The 12,630-nt window shown below is 47.8% G+C and overlaps 1 protein-coding gene across 3 annotated transcripts in view; it reads left to right on the top strand.

The window, feature by feature from the left end:
- lmbrd2b (LMBR1 domain containing 2b) overlaps positions 1-12,630 on the top strand; it is a 78,574-nt gene that overhangs the window by 63,702 nt on the left and 2,242 nt on the right. For all 3 annotated transcript variants that reach the window (XM_041186417.1, XM_041186418.1, XM_041186419.1), the window contains exons 12-13: positions 9,598-9,703; positions 10,843-10,940. In XM_041186417.1, coding sequence (XP_041042351.1) covers positions 9,598-9,703; positions 10,843-10,940 — 204 coding nt within the window. The remainder of the gene's footprint in view (positions 1-9,597; positions 9,704-10,842; positions 10,941-12,630) is intronic.

Genomic DNA, 12,630 nt, shown 5'->3' with positions numbered 1-12,630 from the left:
TCCCAGGAATCAACTGAGTGAACCTTCCCTGAACTCCCCAATGCGAGTATATCCCCCCTTAAGTAAGGAGACCAAAATTATACACAATACTCCAGGTGCAGTCTCACCAATTCCCTGTACAGCTGTAGCAAGGCTTCCCTATTTTTATACATCCCCATTGCAATAAAGGCCAACATTCTACTTGCATGACTGATTCCCTGCTGTACCTGCATGCTACCTCTTTGTGAGTCATATATCAGAACATCCAGATCCCTGCATTCTGCAGTCTCTCTGTTTAAATAATATCCTGCTTTTCTATTCTTCCTGCCAAAGTGGACAAGTTCACTCTATCTGCATTCTAAACTTATGTGATTCATGTGCCAGGACACCCAGATGCCACTGTAAAGCAGAGTTCTGCAATCTCACGCCATTCAAATATGCTGCTTTTCTATTCTTCCTGCCAAAGTGGACAAGTTCACATTTTCCCACATTATACTCATCTGCTAAGTTTTTGCCCACTCACTTAACCCGTCTATAAGCTTTCTTATTGTTAGAGTCATAGAGTTATACAGCACAGAAACAGGCCCTTCGGCCCATCATGTCTGTCTATCAAGCACCTATACTAATCCCATTTTCCTGTAGCCCTGTATGCTATGTCGTTTCAAGTGCTCATCTAAATACTTCTTAAATGTTGTGAGGGTTCCTGTCTCTACCACCCCCTCAGGCAGTGTGTTCCAGATTCCAACCACCCTCTGGGTGGAAAAGCTTTTCCTCAAATCTCCCCTAAACTTCCTGTCCCTTACCTTAAATCTATGCCCCCTGGTTATTGACACCTCCACTAAGGGGAAAAGTTCCTTCCTATCTACCCCATCTATGCCCCTTATAAGGCTTTCCTCCTCGCTATTTATGACATCACCAATTTTAGTGTCATCTGCGAACTTACTGATCATACCTCATATTCATGTCTAAATCATTAATGTACACTACAAACAGCAAGGGTCCCAGCACCGATCCCTGTGGTACACCACTCGTCACAGGCTTCCAATCGCAAAAACAACCTTCGACCATCACCCTCTGCCTCCTGCCACTAAGCCAATTTTGGATCCAATTTGTCAAATTGCCCTGGATCCGATGGGCTCTTATCCTCATGACCATATCTCCCATGTGGGACCTTGTGAAAAGCCTTCCTGAAGTCCAAGTAGCCTACGTCAACTACACTACCCTCATCTACTAGTCAACCCCTCGAAAAATTAAATCAAATTTGAGACGTGATCTCCCCTTGACAAAGCCATGCTGACTATCCCTGATTAATCCCTGCCTCTCCAAGTGGAGATTAATACTATCCCTCAGAATTTTTTTCCAATAGTTTCCCTACCACTGATGTTAGACTCACTGGCCTGTAATTACCTGGTTTATCCCTATGACCCTTCTTGAATAATGGTGCCACATTCACTGTCCTCCAGTCCTCTGACACCTCTCCTGTGGCCAGACGATTTGAAAATTAGTGTCAGAGCCCCTGCTATCTCCTCCCTTGCCTCACACAGCAGCCTAGTATACATCGCATTGGACCTGGGGATTATCCACTTTTAAGCCCGCTAAAATCACTGATACCTCCTCCCTTTCAATGTTAATTTGTTCAAGTATATCACAGTCCCTCTCCCTGATTTCTACATCTACTTCGCCCTTCTCCATAGTGAACACAGATGAAAAGTAATCATTTAAAACCTCACCTATCTCCTCTGGCTCCAGGCACAGATTGCCACTTTAGTCCCTGACGGACCCCATTCTTCCCCTGGTTATCCTCTTGCCCTTAATATATTTATAAAAGGCCATGGGATTTTCCTTTATCCTGTCAGCCAGTGTTTTTTCATGCCCCCCTTCGTTCTCCTAATTACCTTTTTGAGTTCCCCCATGTTATGATCCAGCACTTTGGTAAAGGCTGAGTTTTTTAAAATTCCACAGGGAAACTTTAAATAACTGTCATAACCTATATTTTCAATTGGTATGTTCTGAATTGCAGCTCTAAATTCAGGAATAAGACCACCAGTTCTCAAGAGGTTTTTATATCAAACTAAATGAAACATTTATTAATTTACAACAATTTAAACAGACACACATGGGCTACAATTTACTATAATCATAACTCTTTTTAACAAATTCCCAAATTAATCTCCACTAAGGCAACAATAACCAATAGACTTAACCAGACACCAGGCAAAGCATTTTCACCTTATGAATTCAAAATGTGGTTCCTTTCAATTTGTTCCTTTGCAGACAGTTGTAGGTTTACAGGCTTAGATCTTAGACATCTCTGACCTGGACAGACCAACTGCCTTCTGTAATACCCAGCCTCCCCTTTGAATGTAAGTTTTCATTGTGTCACCAGGCCCTTTGAGCCCCTTTCATAACACCAATTTTATTAGTTATATAAACATATTGCTTGGTGTCTCCTAGCTAGGTGCAAGATTTCACTCCCACTCTTGAATGCTCTATTCACCAAAATGCAAATGTACCTCTTTCTCTGTTTACATCTCAACTACCAAACATCAAAGCACTCAGACTAACTGGCTTTAATCCAGTTAACACACACAAACACTAAACTTCTATTCAAAAAAAATTCAATAACATTATACACGTTAATAGCTCTTCCTGACACCCCCTCTGCTTTCTGTACTCCTCTTGGGCGTCCACTGTTTTCAGCCCTCTGTATCTACCATAAGCCTCCTTTTTCTTCCTTATCCAATCCTCTATAACCCTTGACACCCAGGGTTCCCTGGACTTGTTGGTCTTATAAAGAACAAAGAAAAGTACAGCACAGGAACAGGCCCTTCGGCCCTCCAAGCCTGCGCCGATCATGTTGCCTGTCAAACTAAAACATTTTGCACTTCCGGGGTCCGTATCCCTCCCTTCCCATCCTATTCATGTATTTGTCAAGCTGCCTCTTAAACACCACTATCGTACCTGCTTCCACCACCTCCTCTGGCAGCGAATTCCAGACACTCACTACCCTCTGCGTAAAAAACTTGCCCTGCACATCTCCTCTATAGTTTTCTCCTCTCACCTTAAATCTATGTCCCCTAGTAATTGACTCTTCCATCCTGGGAAAAAGCTTCTGACTATCTACTCTGTCCATACCACTCATAATTTTGTAAACTTCTATCAAGTCGCCCCTCAATCTGCGTCGCTCTAGTGAGAACAATCCAAGTTTCTCCAATCTCTCCTCATAGCTAATAACCTCCAGACCAGGCAGCATCCTGGTAAACCTCCTCTGCACCCTCTCCAATGCCTCCATATCCTTCTGGTAATGTGGCGACCAGAATTGCATGCAATATTCCAAGTGTGGCCTAATCAAGGTTCCATACAGCTGCAGCATGACTTCCCAGCTTTTATACTCAGTATCCCTGCCGATGAAGGCAAGCATGCCATATGCTTCCTGACTACCTTATCCACCTGCGTTGCCACTTTCAGTGACCTGTGGACCTGTACACCCAGATCCCTCTGCCTGTCGATGCACTTAAGGGTTCTGCCATTTACTGTATAATTCCTGCCTGTATTAGACCTTCCAAAATGCATTACCTCGCATTTGTCCGGATTAAACTCCATCTGCCATTTCTGCGCCCAAGTCTCCAACCAATCTATATCCCGTTGTATCCTTTGACAATCCTCTTCACCATCTGCAACTCCTCCAACCTTAGTGTTGTCTGCAAACTTACTAATTAATCCAGTTACATTTTCCTCCAAATCATTTATGTATACTACAAACAGCAAAGGTCCCAGCACTGATCCCTGCGGAAATCCACTAGTCACAGTTCTCCATTCAGAAAAGCACCCTTCCACTGCTACCCTCTGTCTTCTATGACCAAGCCAATTCTGTATCCATCTTGCCAGCTCACCTCTGATCCCGTGCGACTTTACCTTCTGCACCAGTCTGTCATGAGGGACCTTATCAAAGGCCTTACTGAAATCTATGTATGGGTATTGTTATGGGAACATGTTGGCCCTGAACTCTCACTATTTCCTTTTTGAATGACACCCACTGGTCTGATGTAGAGTTTCCTACAAGTAACTGTTCCCAGTCCACTTTGGCCAGATCCTGTCTTATCATATTGAAATCGGCCTTCCCCCAATTCAGGACCTTTATTTCCTGTCCATCTTTGTCCTTTTCCATAACTACCTTAAATCTTAGAGTTATGGTCATTATCCCCAAAATGCTCCCCCACTGACACTTCTACCACTTGCCAGGCTTCAGTCCCTAAGATTAGGTCCAGTACCACCCCTTCTCTTGTAGGATGTGCTGGCTCAAAAAGCTCTTCTGGATGCACTTTAAGAATTCTGTCCCCTTTAAGCCTTTCACACTAAGACTATCCCAGTTAATATTGGGGAAGCTGAAATCCCCTATTATTATTACCCTACTATTTTTACACTTCTCTGAGATTTGCCTATTTATCTGCTCCTCTATCTCTCCCTGACTATTTGGAGGCCTATTGTACACTCCCAGCAAAGTGATTGCCCCTTTTTTATTTTTAAGTTCTACCCATATGGCCTCATTTGAGGAACCTTCTAAGATACCATCCCCCCTGACTGCCGTAATTGACTCCTTGATCAATAATGTAATGCTACCTCCTCTTTTACACCCACCCCTGTCACGCCTGAAGATTTGATACTCTAGAATGTTGAGCTGCCAGTCCTGCCCTTCTCTCAACCATGTCTCTGTGATAGCAACAATATCATATTCCCATGTGTTAATCAACACCCTCAATTCATCTGCCTTACTTGTAAGACTCCTTGCGTTAAAATAGATGCAGTCCAGCCTTGCATTATTCTCTTGTGCCTTAACAGGTCTATATTTGCTCTGCCTTCCTGACTGACTTAGATTCTCTTCTATATTTGGCTGTGCATCAACCCCTACTGTACCTCCACTCTGTAACCCATCCCCCTGCCAAATTGTTTAAACCCCACCCCCCCAACAGCACTAGCAAACCTCCCCGCAAGGATGTTGGTCCTGCTCCGGTTCAGTTGCAACCCGTCCAACTTATAAAGGCTCCACCTTCACCAGAAACAGGCCCAGTGATCCAGAAAACTGAAGTCCTCCCTCCTGCACCATCTCTTCAGCCACACGTTCATCCTCTCTATCCTCCGATTCCAATACTCACTAGCACGTGGCACAGGGGATGACGATGGCATAGTGGTATTGTCGCTGGACAAGTAATCCAGAAATCCAGGTAATGCTCTGGGGACCCGAGTACAAATCCCATCACGGCAGATGGTGGAATTTCAATTCAATAAAAATCCACAATTAAAAGTCTAATGCTGACCGTGAAACCATTGTCGATTGTTGTAAAAACCCATTTACTTCACTAACGTCCTTTAGGGAAGGAAATCTGCTGTCCTTACCTGGTCTGGCCTACATGTGACTCCAGACCCACAGCAATGTGGTTGACTCTTAAATGCCCTCTGAAATGGCCGAGCCAGACACTCAGTTGTAACAAACAGATACAAAGTCACAAAAAAGGAATGAAACCAGACGGACCACCCGGCATCAACCCAGGCACCGGAAACGACAATGACAATCTCAGCCCTGTCGACCATGCAAAATCCTCCTTACTAACATCTGGGAGCTAGTGCCAAAACTGGGAGAGCTGTCTCACAGATTAGTCAAGCAACAGCCTGACATAGTCATCCTCACAGAATTATCCCTTACAGATAATGTCCCAGACACCACCATCACCATCCCTGGGTATGTCCCTGGGTATATCCCTTACAGATAATGTCCCAGACTCCACCATCACCATCCCTGGGTATGTCCCTGGGTATATCTCTTACAGATAGTGTCCCAGACACCACCATCACCATCCCTGGGTATATCCCTTACAGATAATGACCCAGACACCACCATCACCATCCCTGGGTATGTCCCTGGGTATATCCCTTACAGATAATGTCCCAGACACCACCATCACCGTCCCTGGGTATGTCCCTGGGTATGTCCCTGGGTATGTCCTTTACAGATAATGTCCCAGATACCACCATCACCATCCCTGGGTATGTCCTGTCCCACCAGCAGGACAGACCCAGCAGGGGTATTGGCACAGTGGTATACAGTCGGGAGGGAGTTACCCTGGGAGTCCTCAACATCAGCTCCAGACCCCATGAAGTCTCATGGCATCAGGTCAAACATGGACAAGGAAACCTCCTGCTGATGACCACGTCCTGCCCTCCCTCAGCTGATGAATCAGTGCTTCCTCCATGTTAAACATCACTTGGAGGAAGCACTGAGGGTGGTAAGGGTGCAGAATGTACTCTGGGTGGGGGAATTCAATGGCCATCACTGAGACTAGTTTGGTAGCACCACCACAGACTGAGATGGCCAAGTCCTAAAGGACATAGCTGCTAGACTGGGTCTGCAGCAGATGGTGAGGGAACCAACAAGAGGGAAAAACATACTTGACCTCATCCTCACCAACCTGTCTGCCTTAGATGTATCTGTCCATGACAGTATCGGTAGGAGTGACCACAGCACAGTCATTGTGGAGATGAAGTCCCACCTTCACATTGAGAATACCCTCCATCGTGTTGTGTGGCACTACCACCGTGCTAAATGGGATAGATTTCAAACAGATCTAGCAACTCAAGACTGGGCAACCATGAGGTGCTGTGGGCCATCAGCAGCAGCAGAATTGTACTCGGACACAATCTGTAACCTCATGGCCCAGCATATCCCCCACTCTACCATTACCATCAAGCCAGGGGATCAACCCTGGTTCAATGAAGAGTGCAGGAGGGCATGACAGGAGCAGCACCAGGCATACCTAAAAATGAGGTGTCAACCTGGTGAGTTATAAAACAGGATTATTTATGCGTCAAACAGCATAAGCAGCAAGTGATAGACAGAATTAAGCAATTCCACAACCAACAGATCAGATCTAAGCTCTGCAGTCCTGCCACATCCAGTCGTGAATGGTGGTGAACAATTAAACAATTCACTGGAGGAGGAGGCTCCACAAATATCCCCATCCTCAATGATGAAGGAGCCCAGCACAGCAGTGCAAAAGATAAGGCTGAAGCATTTGCTACAATCTTCAGCCAGAAGTGTCGAGTGGATGATCCATCTCGGCCTCCTCCGGAGGTCCCCAGCATCACAGATGCCAGTCTTCAGACAATTCAATTCACTCCACATGATATCAGGAAACGGCTGAAGGCACTGGATACTGCAAAGACTATGGTCCCTGACAATATTCCTGCAATAATACTGATGACTTGTGCTCCAGAACTTGCTGTGCCCCTAGCCAAGCTGTTCCAGTACAGCTACAACACTGGCATCTACCCGGCTATGTGGAAAATTACCCAGGTATGTCCTGTACACAAAAAGCAGGACAAATCCAACCCGGCCAATTACCACCCCATCAGTCTACTCTCCATCATCAGTAAAGTAATGGAAGGGGTCATCAACAGTGCTATCAAGCAGCACTTGCTTAGTAATAACCTGCTCACTGATGCCCAGTTTTGGTTTCACCAGGGCCACTCAACTCCTGACCTCATTACAGCCTTGGTTCAAACATGGACAAAAGAGCTGAACTCCCAAGATGAGTTGAGAGTGACTGCCCTTGACATTAGGGAAGCATTTGACCGAGTGTGACATCAAGGAACCCTAGCAAAACTGGAGTCAATGGGAATTGGGGAAAACTCTCCTCCACCGATGCACAGTAGCAGCAGTGCGTACCCAAGATGCACTGCAGGAATTCACCAAGGCTCCTTCCAAACCCTCGGCCACTATCATCTAGAAGGACAAGGGCAGCAGATACATGGGAACACCACCACCTGGAAGTTTCCCTCCAAGTCACTCACCATCCTGACTTGGAAATATATCACTGTTCCTTCACTGTCGCTGGGTCAAAATCCTGGAACTCCCTTCCTAACAGCACTGTGGGTGTACCTACACCACATGGACTGCAGCGGTTCAAGAAGGCAGCTCACCATCACCTTCTCAAGGGCAATTAGGGATGGGCAATAAATGCTGGCCCAGCCAGTGAAGCCCACATCCTGTGAATGAACCAAAAAAAAGGGAGTAATCCAGAGATTAGAACCTTTGAGGTCCTGCTTTTTAATCTGCTACCTAGCTCCCTAAATTCTTGTTGCAGGACCTCATCCTTCTTTCAATCTATGTCGTTGGTACCAATGTGAACCACGACCTCTGACAGTTCACCCTCCCCCTTCAGAATGCCCTGCAGCTGTTTTCTGACACCCTTGACCCTGGCACCAAGGGGGCAACACACCATCCTGGAGTTATATCTACGGCCACAGAAGCACCTGTCTGCACCCCTCACTATTGAGTCTCCTCCCACGATTGTTCTCGCACCCTTACTCCCTCCGCCCTTGTGCCTCTTCGAGTGAAATAATTTTGCCTCATCTCTGTCTTAAATGAGCGGCCCCTTATTTTCAAACAGTGACCCCTAGTTCTAGATTCTTCCACAAGAGGAAACATCCTCTCCACATCCCCCCTGTCAAGACTCCTCAGGATCTTACATGTTTCAATCAAGTCGCCTCTTACTCTTCTAAACTCCAGCAGATACAAGCCTAACCTGTCTGACCTTTACTCATAAGACAACCCGTCCATTCCAGGTGTTAGTCTGGTAAACCTTCTCTGAACTGCTTCCAAATCTTGCCTGTTCCTCCCCTTGATTTACTTTCTTTTTATTTGTATCTTTGGTGTTTTATCCTTATTCCACATTGTGAAGATTGATTCTAATTCAGTATTTAACAAATCTGTTAAATCTGCCATTTCCTGATTTTCAGTTACAGTGACTCTCAATCTGCCCCGTCCAGAGACTCTCAATCTGCCCCGTCCAGAGACTCTCAATCTGCCCCGTCCAGAGACTCTCAATCTGCCCCGTCCAGAGACTCTCAATCTGCCCCGTCCAGAGACTCTCAATCTGCCCCGTCCAGAGGCAGCTCCATAGCAGCCTGAGGCTTAACTAGCCCAGTGGGGGTGGGGTATACGGTGCGGTCCCTGTGAGCGGGGTGGGGTATACGGTGCGGTCCCTGTGAGCGGGGTGGGGTATACGGTGCGGTCCCTGTGAGCGGGGTGGGGTATACGGTGCGGTCCCTGTGAGCGGGGTGGGGTATACGGTGCGGACCCTGTGAGCGGGGTGGGGTATACGGTGCGGACCCTGTGAGCGGGGTGGGGTATACGGTGCGGTCCCTGTGAGCGGGGTGGGGTATACGGTGCAGTCCCTGTGAGCGGGGTGGGGTATACGGTGCGGACCCTGTGAGCGGGGTGGGGTATACGGTGCGGTCCCTGTGAGCGGGGTGGGGTATACGGTGCGGTCCCTGTGAGCGGGGTGGGGTATACGGTGCGGACCCTGTGAGCGGGGTGGGGTATACGGTGCGGTCCCTGTGAGCAGGGTGGGGTATACGGTGCAGTCCCTGTGAGCGGGGTGGGGTATACGGTGCGGACCCTGTGAGCGGGGTGGGGTATACGGTGCGGTCCCTGTGAGCGGGGTGGGGTATACGGTGCGGTCCCTGTGAGCGGGGTGGGGTATACGGTGCGGACCCTGTGAGCGGGGTGGGGTATACGGTGCGGTCCCTGTGAGCGGGGTTTAACTGTGTTCTGTTTTTCAGGCTGTTCTGCCGATTGACACCGCCGCTATGCCTGAACTTCTTGGGACTGATCCACATGGATTCTGCAATTTCACACCAGGCCAGAGAGCAGACAGCATATACCTCGGTGAGAGACAAGGGAAGGCACAGACTGACTGGGGTGTCGAGGGTGACGGGAGTGTCAGGGAAGATTGTAGTGGCGGCATTCCGCAGGGATCGTTCCCTCCGGGACACCCTGGTCCACTCCTCCATCACCCCCAACACCTCAACCCCCTCCCACGGCACCTTCCCATGCAACCGCAGAAGGTGCAACACCTGCTCCTTTACTTCCCCCCCATCACTGTCCAAGGACCCAAACACTCCTTTCAAGTGAAGCAACATTTCACTTGCATTTCCCCCAACTTAGTCTACTGCATTCGTTGCTCCCAATGCGGTTTCCTCTACATTGGAGAGACCAAACGTAAACTGGGCGACCGCTTTGCAGAACACCTGCGGTCTGTCCGCAAGAATGACCCAAACCTCCCTTTCGCTTGCCATTTTAACACTCCACCCTGCTCTCTTGCCCACATGTCTGTCCTTGGCTTGCTGCATTGTTCCAGTGAAGCCCAACGCAAACTGGAGGAACAGCACCTCATCTTCCGATTAGGCACTTTACAGCCTTCCGGACTGAATATTGAATTCAACAACTTTAGGTCTTGAACTCCCTCCTCCATCCCCACCCCCTTTCTGTTTCTTCTCCCTTCCTTTTTTTCCAATAATTCATATAGATTTTTCTTTTCCCACCTATTTCCATTATTTTTAAATGTATTTCCATCCATTGTTTTATCTCCACCTTTTATCCTATTTCGATCCCTTCCCTTCACCCCACCCCACCCCCACTAGGGCTATCTGTACTTTGCTTGTCCTGCTTTCTACCCTTAATTAGCACATTCCTTAGATAACATCACCACCTTCAACAGCTCTTTGTCCTTTTGTCTGTGACATCTTTTGGTTATCTCCACCTATCACTGGCTCTCTATCCAGCTCTACTTTTCCCAACCTCCCCCCCTTAAACCAGCTTATATTTCACCCCTTTTCTATTTTTCCTTAGTTCTGTTGAAGAGTCATGCGGACTCGAAACGTTAACTGTGTTCCTCTCCGCAGATGCTGCCAGACCTGCTGAGTTTTTCCAGGTATTGTTATTTGTGTTTAAGATTGTATTGATAATCGGTGATGTTGAGCTGATGGTGCTTGCCTGGTTTAGTGACATCTCCTCTCTGTCCCCAGATTATGGGCTCAATGCGGGTGATCTCCTTCATCGCAGACGGCTTTTACATATATTACCCTATGCTGGTTGTCATCCTCTGCATTGCTACCTACTTCAGGTAACCTGTATCTAACCTCATATTGTACATGCTATGGCAGCGTTTGATGGGGACAGTATAGAGGGAGCTTTACTCTGTATCTAACCCCGTGCTGTACCTGTCCTGGGAGTGTTTGATGTGAACAGTGTAGAGGGAGATTTACTCTGTATCTAACCCCGTGCTGTACCTGTCCTGGGAGTGTTTGATGTGAACAGTGTAGAGGGAGATTTACTCTGTATCTAACCCCGTGCTGTACCTGTCCTGGGAGTGTTTGATGGGGACAGTGTAGAGGGAGATTTACTCTGTATCTAACCCCGTGCTGTACCTGCCCTGGGAGTGTTTGATGGGGACAGTGTAGAGGGAGATTTACTCTGTATCTAACCCCGTGCTGTACCTGTCCTGGGAGTGTTTGATGGGGACAGTGTAGAGGGAGCTTTACTCTGTATCTAACCCCGTGCTGTACCTGTCCTGGAGTGTTTGATGGGGACAGTGTAGAGGGAGCTTTACTCTGTATCTAACCCCGTGCTGTACCTGTCCTGGGAGTGTTTGATGGGGACAGTGTAGAGGATTCTTTACTCTGTATCAAACGCTGTGCTGTACCTGTCCTGGGAGTGTTTGATGGGGACAGTGTAGAGGTTGCTTTACTCTATCTAACCCCGTGCTGTACCTGCCCTGGGAGTGTTTGATGGGGACAGTGTAGAGAGACCTTTACTCTGTATCTAACCCCGTGCTGTACCTGTCCTGGGAGTGTTTGATGCGGACAGTGTAGAGGGAGATTTACTCTGTATCTAACCCCGTGCTGTACCTGTCCTGGGAGTGTTTGATGGGGACAGTGTAGAGGGAGATTTACTCTGTATCTAACCCCATGCTGTACCTGTCCTGGGAGTGTTTGATGGGGACAGTGTAGAGGGAGCTTTACTCTGTATCTAACCCCGTGCTGTACCTGCCCTGGGAGTGTTTGATGGGGACAGTGTAGAGGGAGATTTACTCTGTATCTAACCCATTTGCTGTACCTGTCCTGGGAGTGTTTGATGGGACAGTGTAGAGGGATATTTACTCTGTATCTAACTCCATGCTGTACCTGTCCTGGGAGTGTTTGATGGGAACAGTGTAGAGGGAGCTTTACTCTGTATCTAACCCCATGCTGTACCTGTCCTGGGAGGGTTTGATGGGGACGGTGTAGAGGGCGCTTTACTCTGTATCTAACCCCGTGCTGTACCTGTCCTGGGAGTGTTTGATGGGGACGGTGTAGAGGGAGATTTACTCTGTATCTAACCCCGTGCTGTACCTGTCCTGGGAGTGTTTGATGGGGACAGTGTAGAGGGAGATTTACTCTGTATCTAACCCCGTGCTGTACCTGTCCTGGGAGTGTTTGATGGGAACAGTGTAGAGGGAGCTTTACTCTGTATCTAACCCCGTGCTGTATCTGTCCTGGGAGTGTTTGATGGGGACAGTGTAGAGAGACCTTTACTCTGTATATTTCCCCGTGCTGTATCTGTCCTGGGAGTGTTTGATGGGGACAGTGTAGAGGGAGCTTTACTCTGTATCTAACGCTGTGCTGTACCTGTCCTGGGAGTGTTTGATGGGGACAGTGTAGAGCGAGCGTTACTCTGTATCTAACCCCGTGCTGTACCTGTCCTGGGAGTGTTTGATGGGTACAGTGTAGAGGGAGATTTACTCTGTATCTAACCCCGTGCTGTACCTGTCCTGG

This window comes from Carcharodon carcharias, chromosome 4 (assembly GCF_017639515.1).
Source record: "Carcharodon carcharias isolate sCarCar2 chromosome 4, sCarCar2.pri, whole genome shotgun sequence".
Lineage (NCBI taxonomy): Eukaryota > Metazoa > Chordata > Chondrichthyes > Lamniformes > Lamnidae > Carcharodon > Carcharodon carcharias.
The sequence above is the reverse complement of the archived record's forward strand: the minus strand, read 5'-3'. Positions and strand labels throughout refer to the sequence as shown.